The following is a 15,429-nucleotide window of genomic DNA, read 5'->3' as shown; positions in this document are numbered from 1 at the left end:
ATTGTTGTAAAAGAGAGGGAAGCAATCCCCCCAGTCACCTGAAGAGAGAGGTTTTGTAAGTCCCCAAGACATAGATGGAACAGAGCAACCAGTGGGAGAGGAAGCCAAGGTTATAGTGAGTGCATAAATAATCATGGTGACAGAAGCAGCTTCTTTGGAAAACAGGCAACTTCTAAAGTTGCTTACTGTATGATCCAATCATTCTACTCCTAGGTATTTACCCAACAGAAATGAAAGAATATGTTCCTATGAATGAATGTTCACTGCACTTTCATTAGTAATAGACAGAAACTAGAAACGGGGAGCCTGGGTGGTTTTGTCAGTTGAGTGGTCTATTCTTCTGCTCAGGTCATGATCCTAGAGTCATGAGATTAAGTGCTGAGTTGGGCTCTGTGCTGAGCATGAAGCTTGCTTAAGATTTTTTTTCTCTTCCTCCTTTCCTCCCCCATTCACACACAGGTTCTCTCAAAATTCAACAACAACAACAACAACAACAACAACAACAATAACAAGGAAATTAGAAACAACTCAAATGTCCATCAACAGGGAAATAGGGTATATCCATAAAATGAAACACTACCTAGCAACAGAAAGTAGTGAGCTCTTGATATATATAATAATACGGATGAATCATAAAATATTACATGCTGAGTGAAAGAAGGCAGACAAAAACTGAGTACATAGTATATGATTCTACTTACATTCATCTTAGAAAATGCAAACTAACCTGCAGTGCTAGAAATAAGACCAGTGGTTGCCAAAGGACAGAATGGGAGTATTACAAAGGGGCAGGAGGATACTTTTTGGGGTAAGAGATATGTTCATTATCTTGATTTTGGTGATAGTTTCACAGGTGGACACATGTCACATGAACCCATCAGATTATACATTTCAAATATGTGCAGTTGGTTGTATGTCAATTCTACCTCAACAGTTTTTTTTTTTTTTAAGAATCAAAAAAATGGGACAAGAGGGAGAACAAAGAGGATAAGTTTCTAGGCAGAATAGGCTAAACTTGGAGGACCTCAGACCCTGAGGAGAGAAAACCTCACAGAAAGACCATTGAGAGAAAGAGGTATAATTATACTCCGTTTAGGAAGAGGAGTACATTGAGGCAATGGGCACCCCCACCCCAAGAAGAGTGACAGGGCTACAAAGAAAGATCCAGGAGAAGCAGGAGGAAAGAGAAAGCTGACTGCTTGGGTCTGCACTGAAAAGAGGGAAACCAGGTTTCTCTAGGATTGATTGCCCAAGCCAGTTCAGCAGTCATAGTAGGCAGGGAAATGAGAATTTAGGGTGAACACTAATATAAGGGGGCAGGACTCCCTTAAACTTGCCACAGCTGGTTCTAAATCTGACATCAAAAGCACCAATCCCCAGTATCTTTCTTTACTTCTTTACTGTGTGTGGCCCTAGATGGGGGCCACACAACTGAGGTGATGTAAGCCCAAGGCAGGACTGTGAGAAACAGGTAGAAGCCAGATGAGCAGGGGCTGGCCAACTGGAGGAGGCACTTCTGGGGGTAGTTCTGGTTGTTGGGTTGAACAGCTCCCCTCCCCATGGGAGCTACTGGGGATAAGACGGTGGAGTAAAGAAACCTTGCTGCCCTCAAGGCTCCAACATCAAGGTTGGGGGTTGGGCCATCTAGGAAGAGGCTGGGCCACCTGAGGCAATGCAAGTTTGTCTAGCAGGATAGCAGGAGGTAAGGTCACCAATCGTTCCCTTGGGGGGACTCCCTCTGGCACCTCAGAGCTCTGACCCCAAAGACAGTTCTTGGCACCATCCAAGCCCATGCTCTTTGGCTGACACCAAGCTAGAGATAAACTGCTTAAATCCTACAGGAAGGAAAGGTCAGCCTTAGGGTTTAAATTTGCCTCTAGGGCTTTTAAATTTGCCTCTAAATTTTCAGTAGATTAGGGAAGGCTGATGGTCAACACATTTTTGAGATCTTAGTTCTTCCTTTTGAGTGTTTTGCTGCAGCCATTATTCCATCAAAACAAATCAAAACTAAACCATGTTTGTGAGAAGAGACTCATAAATAATGGTATGTTGGTTATTTCCTAATTTATTTCTATCCTTAATACTTACTAGGGAAGCATAAGAGGGGACTTGTCATTTAAGAAACCTACGGAGGTGGAAGCCTCTTTCCTTCCCTTTTACTTCAAATTGATTTTAGCATTAAAATGAGAAAAAACATAGTCTGAAAGAAGAAAACCTTTCATAGATTACTTAGTGGGCCCTGAGGCAAATCACTTACTTCAATGAGCCTCAATTTTTGAAACTGTAAAATGAGGGGGTTGGTTTAGGTCTGGGTGTGTGGGTCTAATAAACCATTCATTCATTCATTCATTCAGTATTTGAGAACCTACTGCATCCCGGGCAGTATCACAAGCACGAGGCTACAATGATTAAAAGAGAGGCAAGACCTGTACACTACAACTTGATTCTCAAGAGACCAAAAATGAAGGGGAACCCAACAAGATGTCAGGTAGTGATAAGCACTAAGAAAACACAAGGAGTGCCTGGGTAGAGTGCCTTACTTTACTTTGGGGGGCGGGGGAGGGAGGGTGGTCAGGGATGTGAGGGCTGAGTAGTCTGGAATGATGGGAAAGAATAAGCCACTTGATTCCCAGGAGAGGCAACCCCATGGGCAAAGTCCTCAGGTGGGAAGAGCTCATTTGGTCCTCTTCATAGGTAAAGGAGAACCTACTCCTCTTTTTCATTTTATATCCTTCCTCCAAGTAGTCTGTATTAATTCCATTTACATGTATTTATATAGAGCTTTTTAAAGAGGAACAAAAAGGGGCACCTGGGTGGCTCGGTCGGTTAAGCGTCTGACTCTTGGTTTTGGCTCAGGTCATGATCTCATGGTTCGTTAGTTCAAGCCCCACATCGGGCAGTGTGCTGGGGGTGTGGAGCCTGCTTGAGATTCTTTCTCCCTCCTCTCTCAAATAAATAAATAAACTTAAAAAAAAATTTTAAAGAGGAGCAAAATGTTTGATTTGAACAACTTATTCCAGATAGGCTTTCTCCTCTACATGATTCCTTTGTTATTCTCAAGTTTCTGTCCTCATAGTTATAAATCTTCCCACTTATCCCAGGCAGGAGTAAACAGCATTTAAATCAGTGTTTTTTGAATTTTATGACAATGACCCATAGTAAGAAATATATTTTACATCATGACCCAGTGTTTACATAAAACCAAAGCAAAAGTTTTTAAAACCAAGTTTACTGTTTTATTTCATTTCTTTTTTTAAATGTTAAGGTGATTTCATGGGTAACTTACAGTATGAAAAACACTATTCTAAACCGACACTGGCTATTAATTTTGTTATTAACAAGCCAAAAAATGGTAAAATTGGTTAAACAACCTCAAAGGCTCTCCCCTCCCCCTTTTTTTCTGTGCACATACTTGCTTTAAAGAAATGGGTTTCAGGTTTTTCTGCATAGCTTGTGGAGGAAATGCCCAGAAGGGACATTTTCAGGGGGGCTGGGGTGGAGGGAAGGGAACCCAAATAATGCAAATTGTTCAACAGGTGAGGAGACACCTTTGGTTTCAAAGATTGCCCAAGAAGGAAAGATTCACAAAGTCTTCATAGTAATAGGCTGTGTGTGTGTGTGTGTGTGTGTGTGTGTGTGTGTGTGTGTGTTGGGGGAAGGGATGGTGTTAAGTAATTTATTAAATTTTAAGTTCTTAGAGGGGAGTCAGTCTGTACCCTACCTCCCCTCACCATAATTCAAGTCTCACATGGACAGATGTGTAACTGTAGCACAGAGAATCAGACCTTGCATTTAGCACATAGTACACAGGTGCTCAATAACATTTTGTTTAATAGTTATTAAACAAAAAATATGAAATAATGGGATTTGTTGTCATCATCAAATCCTAACTTTGCACGTACATAAATTATTATATTCTCCTGGAATGTATTAATATCATGCAATAGTAAATGAAATGTGTTTATCTTCAAGTCATTGTTTAAGTCCAAGGAGCTTAATCAGGTATTTTTCTCAGACACTAAGTGGGAAAAGGATGTTTTCCATTGCAAGGTATAATACATAGAATTGGCTGTAATGGAAAGATTCCACGTCTGCTAGTGGCCATGGTAAACAGCTGGGATTAAAATGAGTGTGTTAATTTAATAGGTAGTTTCTCAAGGGACACTAACCAGTGGGCTCTGTCAGCCAAGGGCTCTCTCTGATAGAAACCATGCCAATTTCTCTGTGAAACGTGGTTAGTGTCCTCACCCCTGAAGTCAGAAGTGCATGCACCCAATTTCCAGTAGCCCCAGGGCCCTGGAGCAGAAAAATTACACCTGCAAGCCAGCATTCTCCCACACTGCCACACAGCTGCCACACACAGAAAGCGGCTTATTGAAACCGTGTGCCCTTCAGCCCCATTTAGGGACATCATTAACGATTTCAAATTACAACTGTTGCTTTATCTCAAAACAGTGATAAATAGCGGAGCTACATTCCTGACGCTTTTAAGTTATTGATTTGCTCTCCTCTCAGGGGCAAAAAAGATGTTGAGACAAGTGCAAACCTGCCAGAGCTTCTTATTATAGATGCAGCCCTCCTTCTCTCCCTCTCTCTGTTCCACTTCAGCACCCCTCCCTCTCTGGATTTCCTGAACTGAGGCAGTGTGGCCTCCGGTAAGGAACTGCAAGTGGCTCCTTCTCAAAACAAGGAGGGCTTCATCAGAGAGGCTGAGGCGACAGAGGCAAAAACCACTCTCTCACCCTAGCAGGTCAATGCCCCCCATTCCCCAAGTCAACAACAGGTCGGGTTTCAGAAAGGAACAAAGTCTCAGGGCAGGGCGGTCACCCATTCAAATTCAGGAGCATCTGCTTAAACGCGAGACGGAACAAACCCTGCTGCCATACCGGAGGTGTGGGCAGGCGAATGTGAGCGTGTGCACAGGGACAGACTATACATGGGCGAAACGTTAGTGGTAACGAAGGGAGACCCACCACGGTCGACAAAGCCACAACTATTACCACTTGAAATATCACCCGCAGGGCACTGGCTTCGGTGCCAAAATTTCCCCGGATTTATTTTCAGGCAAGTGACTCACAATCTCGTCTCCATAAGTAATTCCATTAAAATGAGTCGCCGGTTCCACTAACTCGACTTTCCGCTGCCCTCTGGCTGCCCCTCCCTCCTCTCCGCCCATCCTGCAAACCCAGACAGCTCACAGACTGAGCAACCGTACCCCAGGGTAGCAGAAGGCAGGCTCTCAAGCCCGGCCCCCACCCTCGCGTAAGGATGAATGGGGCCGCAAGCGGGTGGGAGAGCCAGGCGGACGCGTGCGGGCTGTGCGCGCGGTGTGTACGCGTGTGTGCGCGCGTGGGCACGCACCCCCGGCCAACTTACGGAGGTGGAGTTGGTCCTGGTTTGGCCCTGGTTCCGCACCTCCTGCTCCCGGAACTGCAGTCCAGCCAGATGCTTCTCCAGTGCTTCCCAGTCCATAGGGGGCACCGGGGGCTCCTCCGGGACACACGTCCCGCCGTCCGTGGGCTGAAGGCAGAGGACCCCAGTTGCCGGACCCCGGCCGCCGCGTCGGCCCCGCGCGGGCTGGGGCTTCTGGACCGCCCGGCGGGGGCCCCGAGAACCGCTGGGCCGGCCGGCCAACACCACCACGTTGCCATTGTGCCTGAGGTCCTGGGGGTCGTGCGGGTGGAGGTTGCCGTTGGGCACGGGGGGCGGCATGGCAGTGGTGGCGCCCTTGCCCCCGCCGCCGCCGCTGCGGGTCCTGGCGCTCACGTCCCCCGGCTCCCGGGCCGGACAGCGGTCATCCCGGTATCCCCGCTCGTCGCGCTCGTCCTCCTCTTCCTCCTCCTCCCCGTCCTCCTCCGGCGCCCACTCATCAATCACCTTCTTCTGGTAGACCGGGAAGGGCTCCTCATAGTCCTCCAGGGCAGACACCAAGTCCAGACTGCCCCCCGGCGACGACGAGGATTTGCACTCGGAGCAAGGGGTCACTTTGGTGGAGTTGGACTGCGAACTGGTGCGGCTGCTGCTGCTGCTGCTGCCGCCGGCGTCACTGCCTAGATCCATCCCATCCTCTCGGTAATCCTAGGGGGGAGGAGGCAGAGAGTGAGCTGCCGGGCCGAGCCTGCTCCGGCCCCCCGCCACCCGCCGCGAGCACCCCGGCCCAGTGCCCCGCGCCTGCCTGGTCGGAGGTGCACCCCCGAAGGAGGCCTGGGGACGGAGCCGGCACCAGCTTGAGGCTTCCCTTCGCCCACCGCCCCCCCCCCCCAACCATACTTCCTCCCAGTAACTAACCCTCAGATTAGCAAAGGGGGTGCCCAGCCACCAGCGCTCACACTTTCCATAAGAGGGGCCCCGGGGCGCGCATGGACTTTGTTGTAACCATTTTGCGCCGGGAGCACCCCTGCACCCCGCCCCAAGGATTCTCCGAGAACCAGACACTTTCCCAGAGAATTATAATTCCCTGGGGGCGGGACCGAGAAGAAGGTGGGCGGCTACTGAATTCGCACCTCGTTCCGGGCGCCGAGACCACCCCCCACTCGGCCCCGCCTCGCCCCGCCCCCGCCGGCGGCTGGGAGCCGGCTCGGTTCGCCAGCTGAGCTTTACTTTCTAAGGAACCGCAGGCAGCTCGGAGGTCTCACTCCCGCCTCCGCGCCTCCCTGACCGGCCCCTCCTCGGCCCGCCGGAAGGCTCGGGTGGGGGAGGGGGGCGCTCTCAGCTTTCGTAGGAGAGGGTGGCTCTCCCCACCCCAAAAGGTGTGCGGGGCCGGGCGCGGCGGCGGTAGCTGCAGGCGCCGCCGCCGCCACCGCCGCCGCCCTGGGGGAGGGAGGACGCGCCCTCCCGGCGGCGGAGCCGGTCCCGCCACCGAGCATGCCCAGAGGCTGCCGGGCGCGGCGCAGTCCGTTCTCCCGGTTTTCGCGGCTGCAGTCTCAGGCGGGAGGCGGGCGGGCTTGGGTTCAGAGAGGTCGGGAAAAGGCCGAGGGAAAGGGGCTCGGGGCGTTAGGGATGCAGACCTGGCCAATTAACAGGGGCAGCACCCTGGGGAGGGTGGCGGGTGTTAACCCACAGACACACACACAAAGATTTTCTGGGAGCGTTTCAAGCTCTCTTTTCGGGGCTCGTTATTCTGCCTTAGCCTCCCGGTACCCCAAAGCGCGGTCGCGGCGCATGCTAACCCACGCGGAAGTCCCCGAGTGATCCGGTGAAGGACCTCCCTCCCCCGACACGCGCACAGACACTAGCCCTTGTGGGAGCCCGAAGTGACGTGTGCTGGGTGGTCATGCACCATCATTTCCCTTCCACCTTCCTCGGCCACTTCCTCTCCCTCCACCGCCCTGCTCCAGTCGCCTTGCCCGCGCCCCTTCCAAGTTCGGGCTGTGGGCGGAACCTGTTGCTTTAGCTCACGCTTCCTTCCCGCTACCAGCCGCACGCTGAGGATGACCTCAGAGAGGTGTGTGTCTGGGGAATGGAGAGCTAAGTGGAAGATGGGACTGATACCTGGAACGTTGGTGAAGAATCTGTTCTAATGGTTTAGGCGAACCTCTAAAGTCCCTTTTGGCCGCCTCCAATCAAGGAGACATTAAAGGAAGGGAAGACGGGGATATCAGGTGACCTGCTCCTGGCACTTGCACTGACTCTGCGTCCTTAAATTTTTCTGGAAACCGAGTCAAAGAAACCTATGCTGGGCTTTTCGGAATGCACACTGGTTCCCTGAATTTGGCAGCTCATCTCATTAGGGACAAGGTTCCTTGGAGTGAAGATACCATCACTTGGAAAGCATAGATGGGTCATAGAGCACCTTTTCAGGGTTAGAAATTTCCTGTGAACCAACCAATGCTGACTTGTAAGAACTGGGAAACAAGGAAATGCCCTCTTAAATGTTCACAAACACACATGTGAGGTGACGGATGTGTTAACTAGGGGATCCTTACACACTGTATGCTTGTGTCAAATAACCATAGCATGCATTTTAAATATTTAACAATTTTATGTGTCAATTATACCTCAGTAAAATCTGAAAAAATTCAAAAAGAAAAAAAAAAAACGAAACAACCCTAGCACTTAATTTTACAATGGATTGGGGGAAAACCAGTTTCCCTGAACTTCCAGATTTGGGCTGTTACTAATTATTCCCAGTGAATTCTAGCTTGGACCAGGCCACTACCCTGGTTTTGCACCCTCCAGAGGGAGGACCAGGGGAATGCTTGGAATTCTTTAGTAGGGAGTGGCTGCCATCCTGACTTTTCTTCTAGGTCCTAATTGGGACTTGGTGCAGAGACCCTTTGTTTAAGTGATTTCAGTGAAGTGTGACTCTTTCCAGTCCTAGGTAGGCCTGAGCCAGGGAAGATAAACTAATCTTTTAACTTGCCTGGAAGCAGCAATCTTAATGAATACAGGAAAAGGGGCCTCTGGTCTGGCCCCTTTACAGCTCTTCTGTAAAACAGGACTGATTATAATTTCAAATGTCTTTTATGGTAACATCTGTAAACAGCCTGCCTTGTGCTCCAAATATGGTTTGATTTTGAGGTTGCTGTGAAGCCCTGGGTCAGCTGGCTGCCCGTCCCCCACCCCCTGCCCTGTAGGATGGATGTGGCCCTAAAAGTGTTCAGAGATGTGGGTAGGAAACACCGGGTGCTGGGAACTAGATAGCTGCTTTTCAAATCACCATGTGAATTGGCAAGGGTTAGGTCAGGAAAAGCTCACTGCTCTGGGGCAGAACACAGGTAGACAGATAAGTATTCATCAACTGGAGTGATAAAAAGTTGTGGTCTCAGTCCCAATTTTTAAACATTAGGACCTCCTCAGCCCCCCACCCAGATTCCCTCCTGGGCTCCTACTCATCTCCCCTGCTGCCCAGATGGTCTGTGTTCAGGGAATGCAAAATAAGGCCTTAGGAAAACATTTGGCAAGGTAAATCCACTGCCAAAAACGCATGGCATTTCAAAGCCAAATATCTCTGAATTATCTGTCCTTTTAAATAATTTTCTGACCAGATATTCTGGATCAGATGGGAAAGTACCAGGTTTCGTTTTTTCTTTTCTCTTCATGCAAGGTGCCTGGCTAGCCCAGTTTCCATTCTGTTTCCAGCCTTCCATCTCCTGCCAAGAACCGTCCCATTTTGGAACAGAAAGCCCTGCCAATTCCTAGGCCGGCGACAGTCTACAGATATGTCCAGCAGGATGGAGAGATGATTTGGAAAGTGATTGAAAGGTCCTGTCTTCCTGTTTATAGGACCGTGTCCTCAAGGTTAGGAGCTTGTGGCTTACAGACTTAGATTTTGTCCCCTGCAACCTTTGTAAATTAGACATCAGAGATGTGAGTCAAGTGAGTGTCATCGCAAACCAGCACCTTCCCCCATCAATCACCCCAGTCTGGACCACTGTGTCCTGAAATTACTAAACAGTCTCCCTACTACCTATGCCCATTCTCTGCATGCAGCCAGAGTGCCTCTCTGCAATGCAGGTCTCTCCCAGCTCCTTTAAAGTCCCCTTGGCTCCTCATTGCCCTTAAAGGAACTGCTTCCTGCCCAACCTCCCCCCATTTCTTTTGGCAAATTTCTACTTATCCTTTATGTCTAGGCTTAAATGTCACTTCCTCCGGGAAGGCTCCTGATTCTCTGTACCACCCACCTAAAAGGAAGCAGGTAACTTTCCCATGCTCCAGAGATATTTATTGCACTCATCATAAATGCTGCATCTACGTTGCTGTTTAATTGCATGTCTTCTCTACCAGACTCAAGAAAACCATTTTCTGCCAAGACCCAGGCCACACATACGTATAAAAATATTTAAAAGTTTCATAAAACTCTTATTTGTAAATCCTATCCTAATTCATTTAAATGAAAATTTGCTCACACTTCACCATTGACTTTATAGCCCTTAAATGGATCAGTGCTCCTACTGGGAAAACATACTCTAGAGGAGTAAATACTCTAAGGGAGTAAATACTCTAAGGGAGTAAACACTCTAAGGGAGGAGCTATTTCTCTGTTTTGTTCATGATAACTGGAATGGAATAGAAGATTCATCAATATTTGTTGCTGCAGGGGCACTGGGGTGGCTCAGACGGTTAAGCGGTTATGAGTCCAACTTCAGCTTAGGTCATGATCTCATGGTTCTGGAGTTCAAGCCCCGCATGGGGCTCTCTGCTGTCAGTGCAGAGCCCACTTCGGATCCTCTGTCCCCCCCACCCCCCCCCACCTCCCCTGCTTGTGCTCTCTCGCTCAAAAATAAAAACATTAAAAATATATATTGGATGCTGGGATTATTAATAATAACATTTAATTCTCAAAAACTCTATGAAGAAACTAGTATCCCCATGTACAGGTGAGATTGCTGAAGATAGTTAGATTAAGTAACGCGACCTAATGTCAAAGAGCTGGAAAACTAGGTGGCATAGCCAAGATTTGGACCCAGGTAGCTTGGCTCCAAAATCTTGGCTGCTAGTCACTCAGTGAAAGGCTCACTACCCTTTGGTCTGCATGCATATGGATAAATTCACAGAGCAAAATGTCAGAAAGGGCTCCTTGCAGCAAGTCCAAAGGAGTTCTGAGTCTCCTGCCCTGCAGGGGCTCCTTGGGCAGTATTTCTGTCTATGCAGAGGAGAAGGCAGCTGGCAAGAGCAGCTGTTCCCTGATGCACACATGTGCTCCACCTCCTCAACTGTCAACAAGTTCAGCGCTATTCGGCACGTTGGGAGACTTAATTGTGTAAAAGAAGAGTGCAGACACCCTGGAAAATGAAATTTCCAATTGTATGAACTACATGCTTTTAATTTCCCCGCAAAGCAAATCCTTCCAGAAGGTAGCCACCATGAGATTGGGATTTTCATTTTTGTCATGAACGGAAAACTGGAATAATACTCCAAGGGTAGGGATGACAGCATGTTCCTAGGAGGTCAGTGCTATTTATAGGATGTTAATCTGTAAAGGCAACATGTGAGAAAAGGCATGACTGAAATATTTAAATTGTAAGGAGTATAGATAGCTGGGAAAAAGGTTTATTTGCAAAAGCCCCAAACTAATTCTGAAATTATTGCCCCTAATGCTGAACCTTCTTTCTCTAAGTTGTGGCATTTAGAGTAATAAAGAAATGGCTGGCAAAGAGGTTTGTATTTCATCTTTATTGCATGAATTACATGCAAGTCACATGCAGTATACAGATGCTCTCCTATTTCATCACCTGAATTTAACTACATGGTAATATGTAGCAGCACTGTGGGGCCAAGTGTCCTGGATATAGAACATCTGGGCTTAGTTTCCAGCCCTGTCTCTAACCAACTTTGTGACCTCAGTTTCCTCACGAAGGGGGCTAGACTGCATGGTCATGATGTTACGCAAATAGAATTATGAGTAAGTGAATGAACCAAAAGGCTTCTTCCAGCTTAAAGACCCTTTGGATTTCATCCTAGACACTATGGGAAATATGGTATAAAACTGTCTCTGAATGGTTTCATCACCTTCTCTGTTGGGAGATACAAAGTTGGTTTCTCTATTAATTTAAAACCAAGGTCTCTCTCCGTTGGGCAGGTTGAATGCATGGCATTTCTCCTTTATTTCTGGAGAGCCAATGGTTGATTTTTAACTTTTAGTCTATATGTACAGATATTTTGGAGATGGATCCTATATACACCTAATTTTTTTTCTTTCTTTCATTTACAGAGCTATATATTTTTAAAGTTTATTTATTTATTTTGAGAGAGAGAGAGAGAGACAACATGAGCAGGGAAGATGCAGAGAGAGAGGGAGTAAGAGAGTATCCCTAGCAGGCTCCCCACTGTCAGCACAGAGCCTGCTGTGGGGCTGGTACTCATAAACCATGAGATCATGACCTGAGCAGAACCCAAGGTTCAGATGCTTAACCGACCGAGCCACCCAGGAACCCCTACATAGCTAAATTTTAATGAAAAACATCCCTTTAAAAAACATTAACATCTTAAATGTTTAGGTTCTCTAGAAAACCATGAGATTGCACTTATTTCCTGCATTTTCCTCAATAAAAATGAAATGGCAAAATTTAGACAACCTCAGCCCTTAAAAGATAGCTCCAATGACCTATTTCCTAAACCTGAAACCAGGACACTTGGCTTGACATATACCAAAGTGCTTACAAAAACTAGGTGAATGTATGAAATGAAGATTACTCTAAAAAGTCTACAGGTATTGGTGAATAAGGCAACTCTAACTGACACTGATAGTGTCTTTCTTTATCAAGGAAAAGTCACACAGAGAGTGTCAGTCAGGACCTCAACATATGGCTGCACAGATTGTACCCTGTCTGGTGCCAGGAGGATTGTGATCTGCACCACAGCTGCCTGCCAAGAGGGACCGTTTGGCACCTTTGCCTAGGTGGTGGGGTAAATGGCACCCCCTAGGATTGTGCAGTGCACAATTTGCACAACAGTAATCAGAGGCTCTATTGGGAATCTCATTAGAAGGAAATTTGTTCTCTGTTGAGGAGATTGGAAGAGGAAGGCTGCTGTTCTTTTCCTAATAAAGTCATACCTCAGATCAGATGGCATTGACAAAAATTCAACTTATTTAAACACTCCTCATCTTTCTTTTTCCAGAAATTCTTTGTCATCATATTCTACCTTCCTTAAGTTCCTAGCAACTCTTGAAAATGCAAATCTGTAAGCAACTCTGAATTTATTTTTTGAGCTTCACTGAAGGGCATATATTACATAAGAGGACATTTAGGAAAAGCTACGAAAGTTTGTAGACTCATTGCATGAGCTCAGGGAAGCGTTACAAGTCATAGGCACTGAAACCACGTGCACATGACCCCAGTACAAGATGAATTGCCCCAGAAATTGTGTGCCTTGTGCTTTGATGTGTTATGCTGTCAAAGAGGAACATCCTCACAGGATGCACTAAGAAGTGAAAACTCTGTTCTGGTCACTTCTCTATATAACTTTGGAAGTGTTATCAAATCAGAAAATAACTACTGGCATTGTCAGTGCAATCCAAGCAGGAGGAATGTATCTGAACGTGAAGGAGGAGGCAGCTTGGTGGAACAGGAGGGAACTCTTCCAAAAGCCTTGGCTCTGCCTCTGAGTAGCTCTGCATTTATGGGCAAGACAGTTCCTGCAGCTCTTTGGGCCAATGGTCTTATCATGAAAGGAGAGTGGTATGAAATTGTTGGAAGTCTCCAAAGGTTAGGCAGGTAAGGTAAACGAGTGAAGTAGGCAGCATTGGTAACAGGGAGTTCTGGAGCAAGTCACTGAGCTACTGGACAGCACAGCACACAGCATCCATATGAAAATGAAGAACAAAAAGCATTTTTATCTTCAGTTTACCCCTGGATCATCACTTGGACCTTTGCTCTCAGCTTTAGATGCCCAGAGTTCTAAGACTACATGAAAGTGAAAGAGTTAGGGAAACTATCCATCTTGGCTTGTATAGGATGGTCCTGCTTTTATCCTGGCATCTTGTCCTGGCATAATTATGAACAGCACCTTTCTTCACTCTCAAAAGCGTCCCAGTTTACATGATAAATCAAATGATCACTCAAGGCATGGGGGAATGTGAAAACTGTTCAACTTCACTAGTAATCAAAAACATGCAATTTCAATAATAATGAGGTTACATATTGCCTATAAAATATTTTTAAATTATTTAAAACAATATACAATGTCAGAATGAGTGTGATCGGGGGTGCCTGGATGGCTCAGTCAGTTGAGCGTCTGACTTCGAATTCATGAATGGTGAGATCATGACCTGAGCTGAAGTCGGACACTTAATCAACTGAGCCACCCATGCACCCTTGATAAAATGTTTTAAATGTCTTTGCAAAGTTTATACCCCATAACCTGTTAATAATTCAACAAGTATTTATGGAGCACTTACTACATGGGTGGCCCTGAGAGATACTGTGGTGAAAGAGACAGACACTATTTGCCCAAAATGAAAGTTCACTCTAGTAGAGAAACAGACATTACAGCAGAAAAAAGATACCCAACAATTTAGATTACAATTTGTCATAAGTACCCAGAGTAGACTCATACGATGCTGAGAAAGCACATAGGTACTGTGTGTGTATTGGAGGTTGCATCAGAAGAAGGGTTGGTCAGCTGCAGAAGAGGGAGGGTGTTAAAGGCAGAAGAAACACCTTAAACAAAGGGTTTGAGGCTGATAGAAGCCTAGCTTACGTGAGTAGCTGAAAGAAAACCACTAGGTGGGAACAAGAGAGTAAGGGGGAGAGTGGCAAGAGAAGGGGTTGCCATTAAGATCTTTATCCTAACAACCGCTTAAGGATTGTAAAGGTAGATTGACATTTTTAGAAATGTTCTCCTCGGTAGAGAACTACCAGAGGATAGAAGGACCGAGAAGGACAAGAGTGGATGCAGAGAGACCAATTAGGAAGTAGATACAGTAGTCCAGGGAGGAGATAAATGTGGTTTAGGTGAGGGTGGGGAGATGGAGAGAAATAGAAATATTAAAGATATATTTAGATGGGAGAATTAACAAGACCTGGTGACGGAATAGACAGAGACGTCACTGATGGTTTCCAGCTTTGTATCATAAGCAATTTAGTGGAAAGGTGGTATCTCTTCACTGAAATGGGCAACAAGGAGGGGGTTTGGTAGCAAGCAAAAGAAGGGAAGATATTGAATCATTTTTGGACATTTTCTATTTGAGATGGTATAAGACCTACAAGTGAACATGCCAAGTAGGTATGAGGTAAGAGAGATCTGGGGCTAGAGATGTAAATATGGGAGATTGTATTTGAAAGCTTGGGTATAGGTGACATGTCTGCCGACAGAGAGAGTAGGAAGAGGTAGGTCACATTTCTAACCCCGAGGAACTCCAGGGTTGATAGATCTAGAAGAAAAATGAGTTTGTAAGAGACAAGGAACAAACTGGGGGGAGGAGACAATAGTTACTCTTTTAAAAATCTAGCCTAAGGACACAGAAATGAGGATCTATATTTATGCATAAAGATGCTCATTGTGGCATTTACAAGAGTGAAAAATTAGTTTCAACCTAAATGTCAAAAAATGGTAAGATATTTAAATAAATTGTGACATATTCATTCTGTGGAATAAATGCAGTCAAATACGATGCTTTTGAAAATCATAATATTAAATGAATAAAAGAGGATATACTATCATACATACGTTATCCACATTTTAAAAAATTAAATGTTTATATGCCTAGGAAAAGATGTACCACATGTTAACAGTGGCTAAAGACGGATGGTAATATTGCAGGTGACTTTTTACCTTTGTATCTATTTGTATTTTCAGTTTCTTTACAATAATCACAAAATGGGTAGTAATATTGTTATGAAACAAAGAGAAATTATGCAGATTTATTTTACTTAAAATGAATGCTTCTGAATTTGTTGAAGAATTCCATTAAAAACAACTGTTCAGATGAACTAGAATTTATTTGTATAAATTCTGTGATGAATCCTTTTATAAAACAAATCATTTT

General features: G+C 45.9%; 1 protein-coding gene across 6 annotated transcripts in view; it reads right to left on the bottom strand.

The window, feature by feature from the left end:
- The window catches only part of SCHIP1 (schwannomin interacting protein 1), a 581,848-nt gene that overhangs the window by 115,841 nt on the left and 450,578 nt on the right, over positions 1–15,429 (bottom strand). For 3 of the 6 annotated variants that reach the window (XM_047875738.1, XM_047875739.1, XM_047875743.1), the window contains one exon: positions 5,377–6,078. In XM_047875738.1, coding sequence (XP_047731694.1) covers positions 5,377–6,078 — 702 coding nt within the window. Of the gene's footprint in view, positions 1–5,376; positions 6,079–6,288; positions 6,466–6,600; positions 6,733–15,429 lie in introns of those variants that run through there. The other 3 variants (XM_047875742.1, XM_047875741.1, XM_047875740.1) reach the window with 3 other exon arrangements.

This window comes from Prionailurus viverrinus, chromosome C2 (assembly GCF_022837055.1).
Source record: "Prionailurus viverrinus isolate Anna chromosome C2, UM_Priviv_1.0, whole genome shotgun sequence".
In the NCBI taxonomy this organism is placed as follows: domain Eukaryota; kingdom Metazoa; phylum Chordata; class Mammalia; order Carnivora; family Felidae; genus Prionailurus; species Prionailurus viverrinus.
The sequence above is the reverse complement of the archived record's forward strand: the minus strand, read 5'-3'. Positions and strand labels throughout refer to the sequence as shown.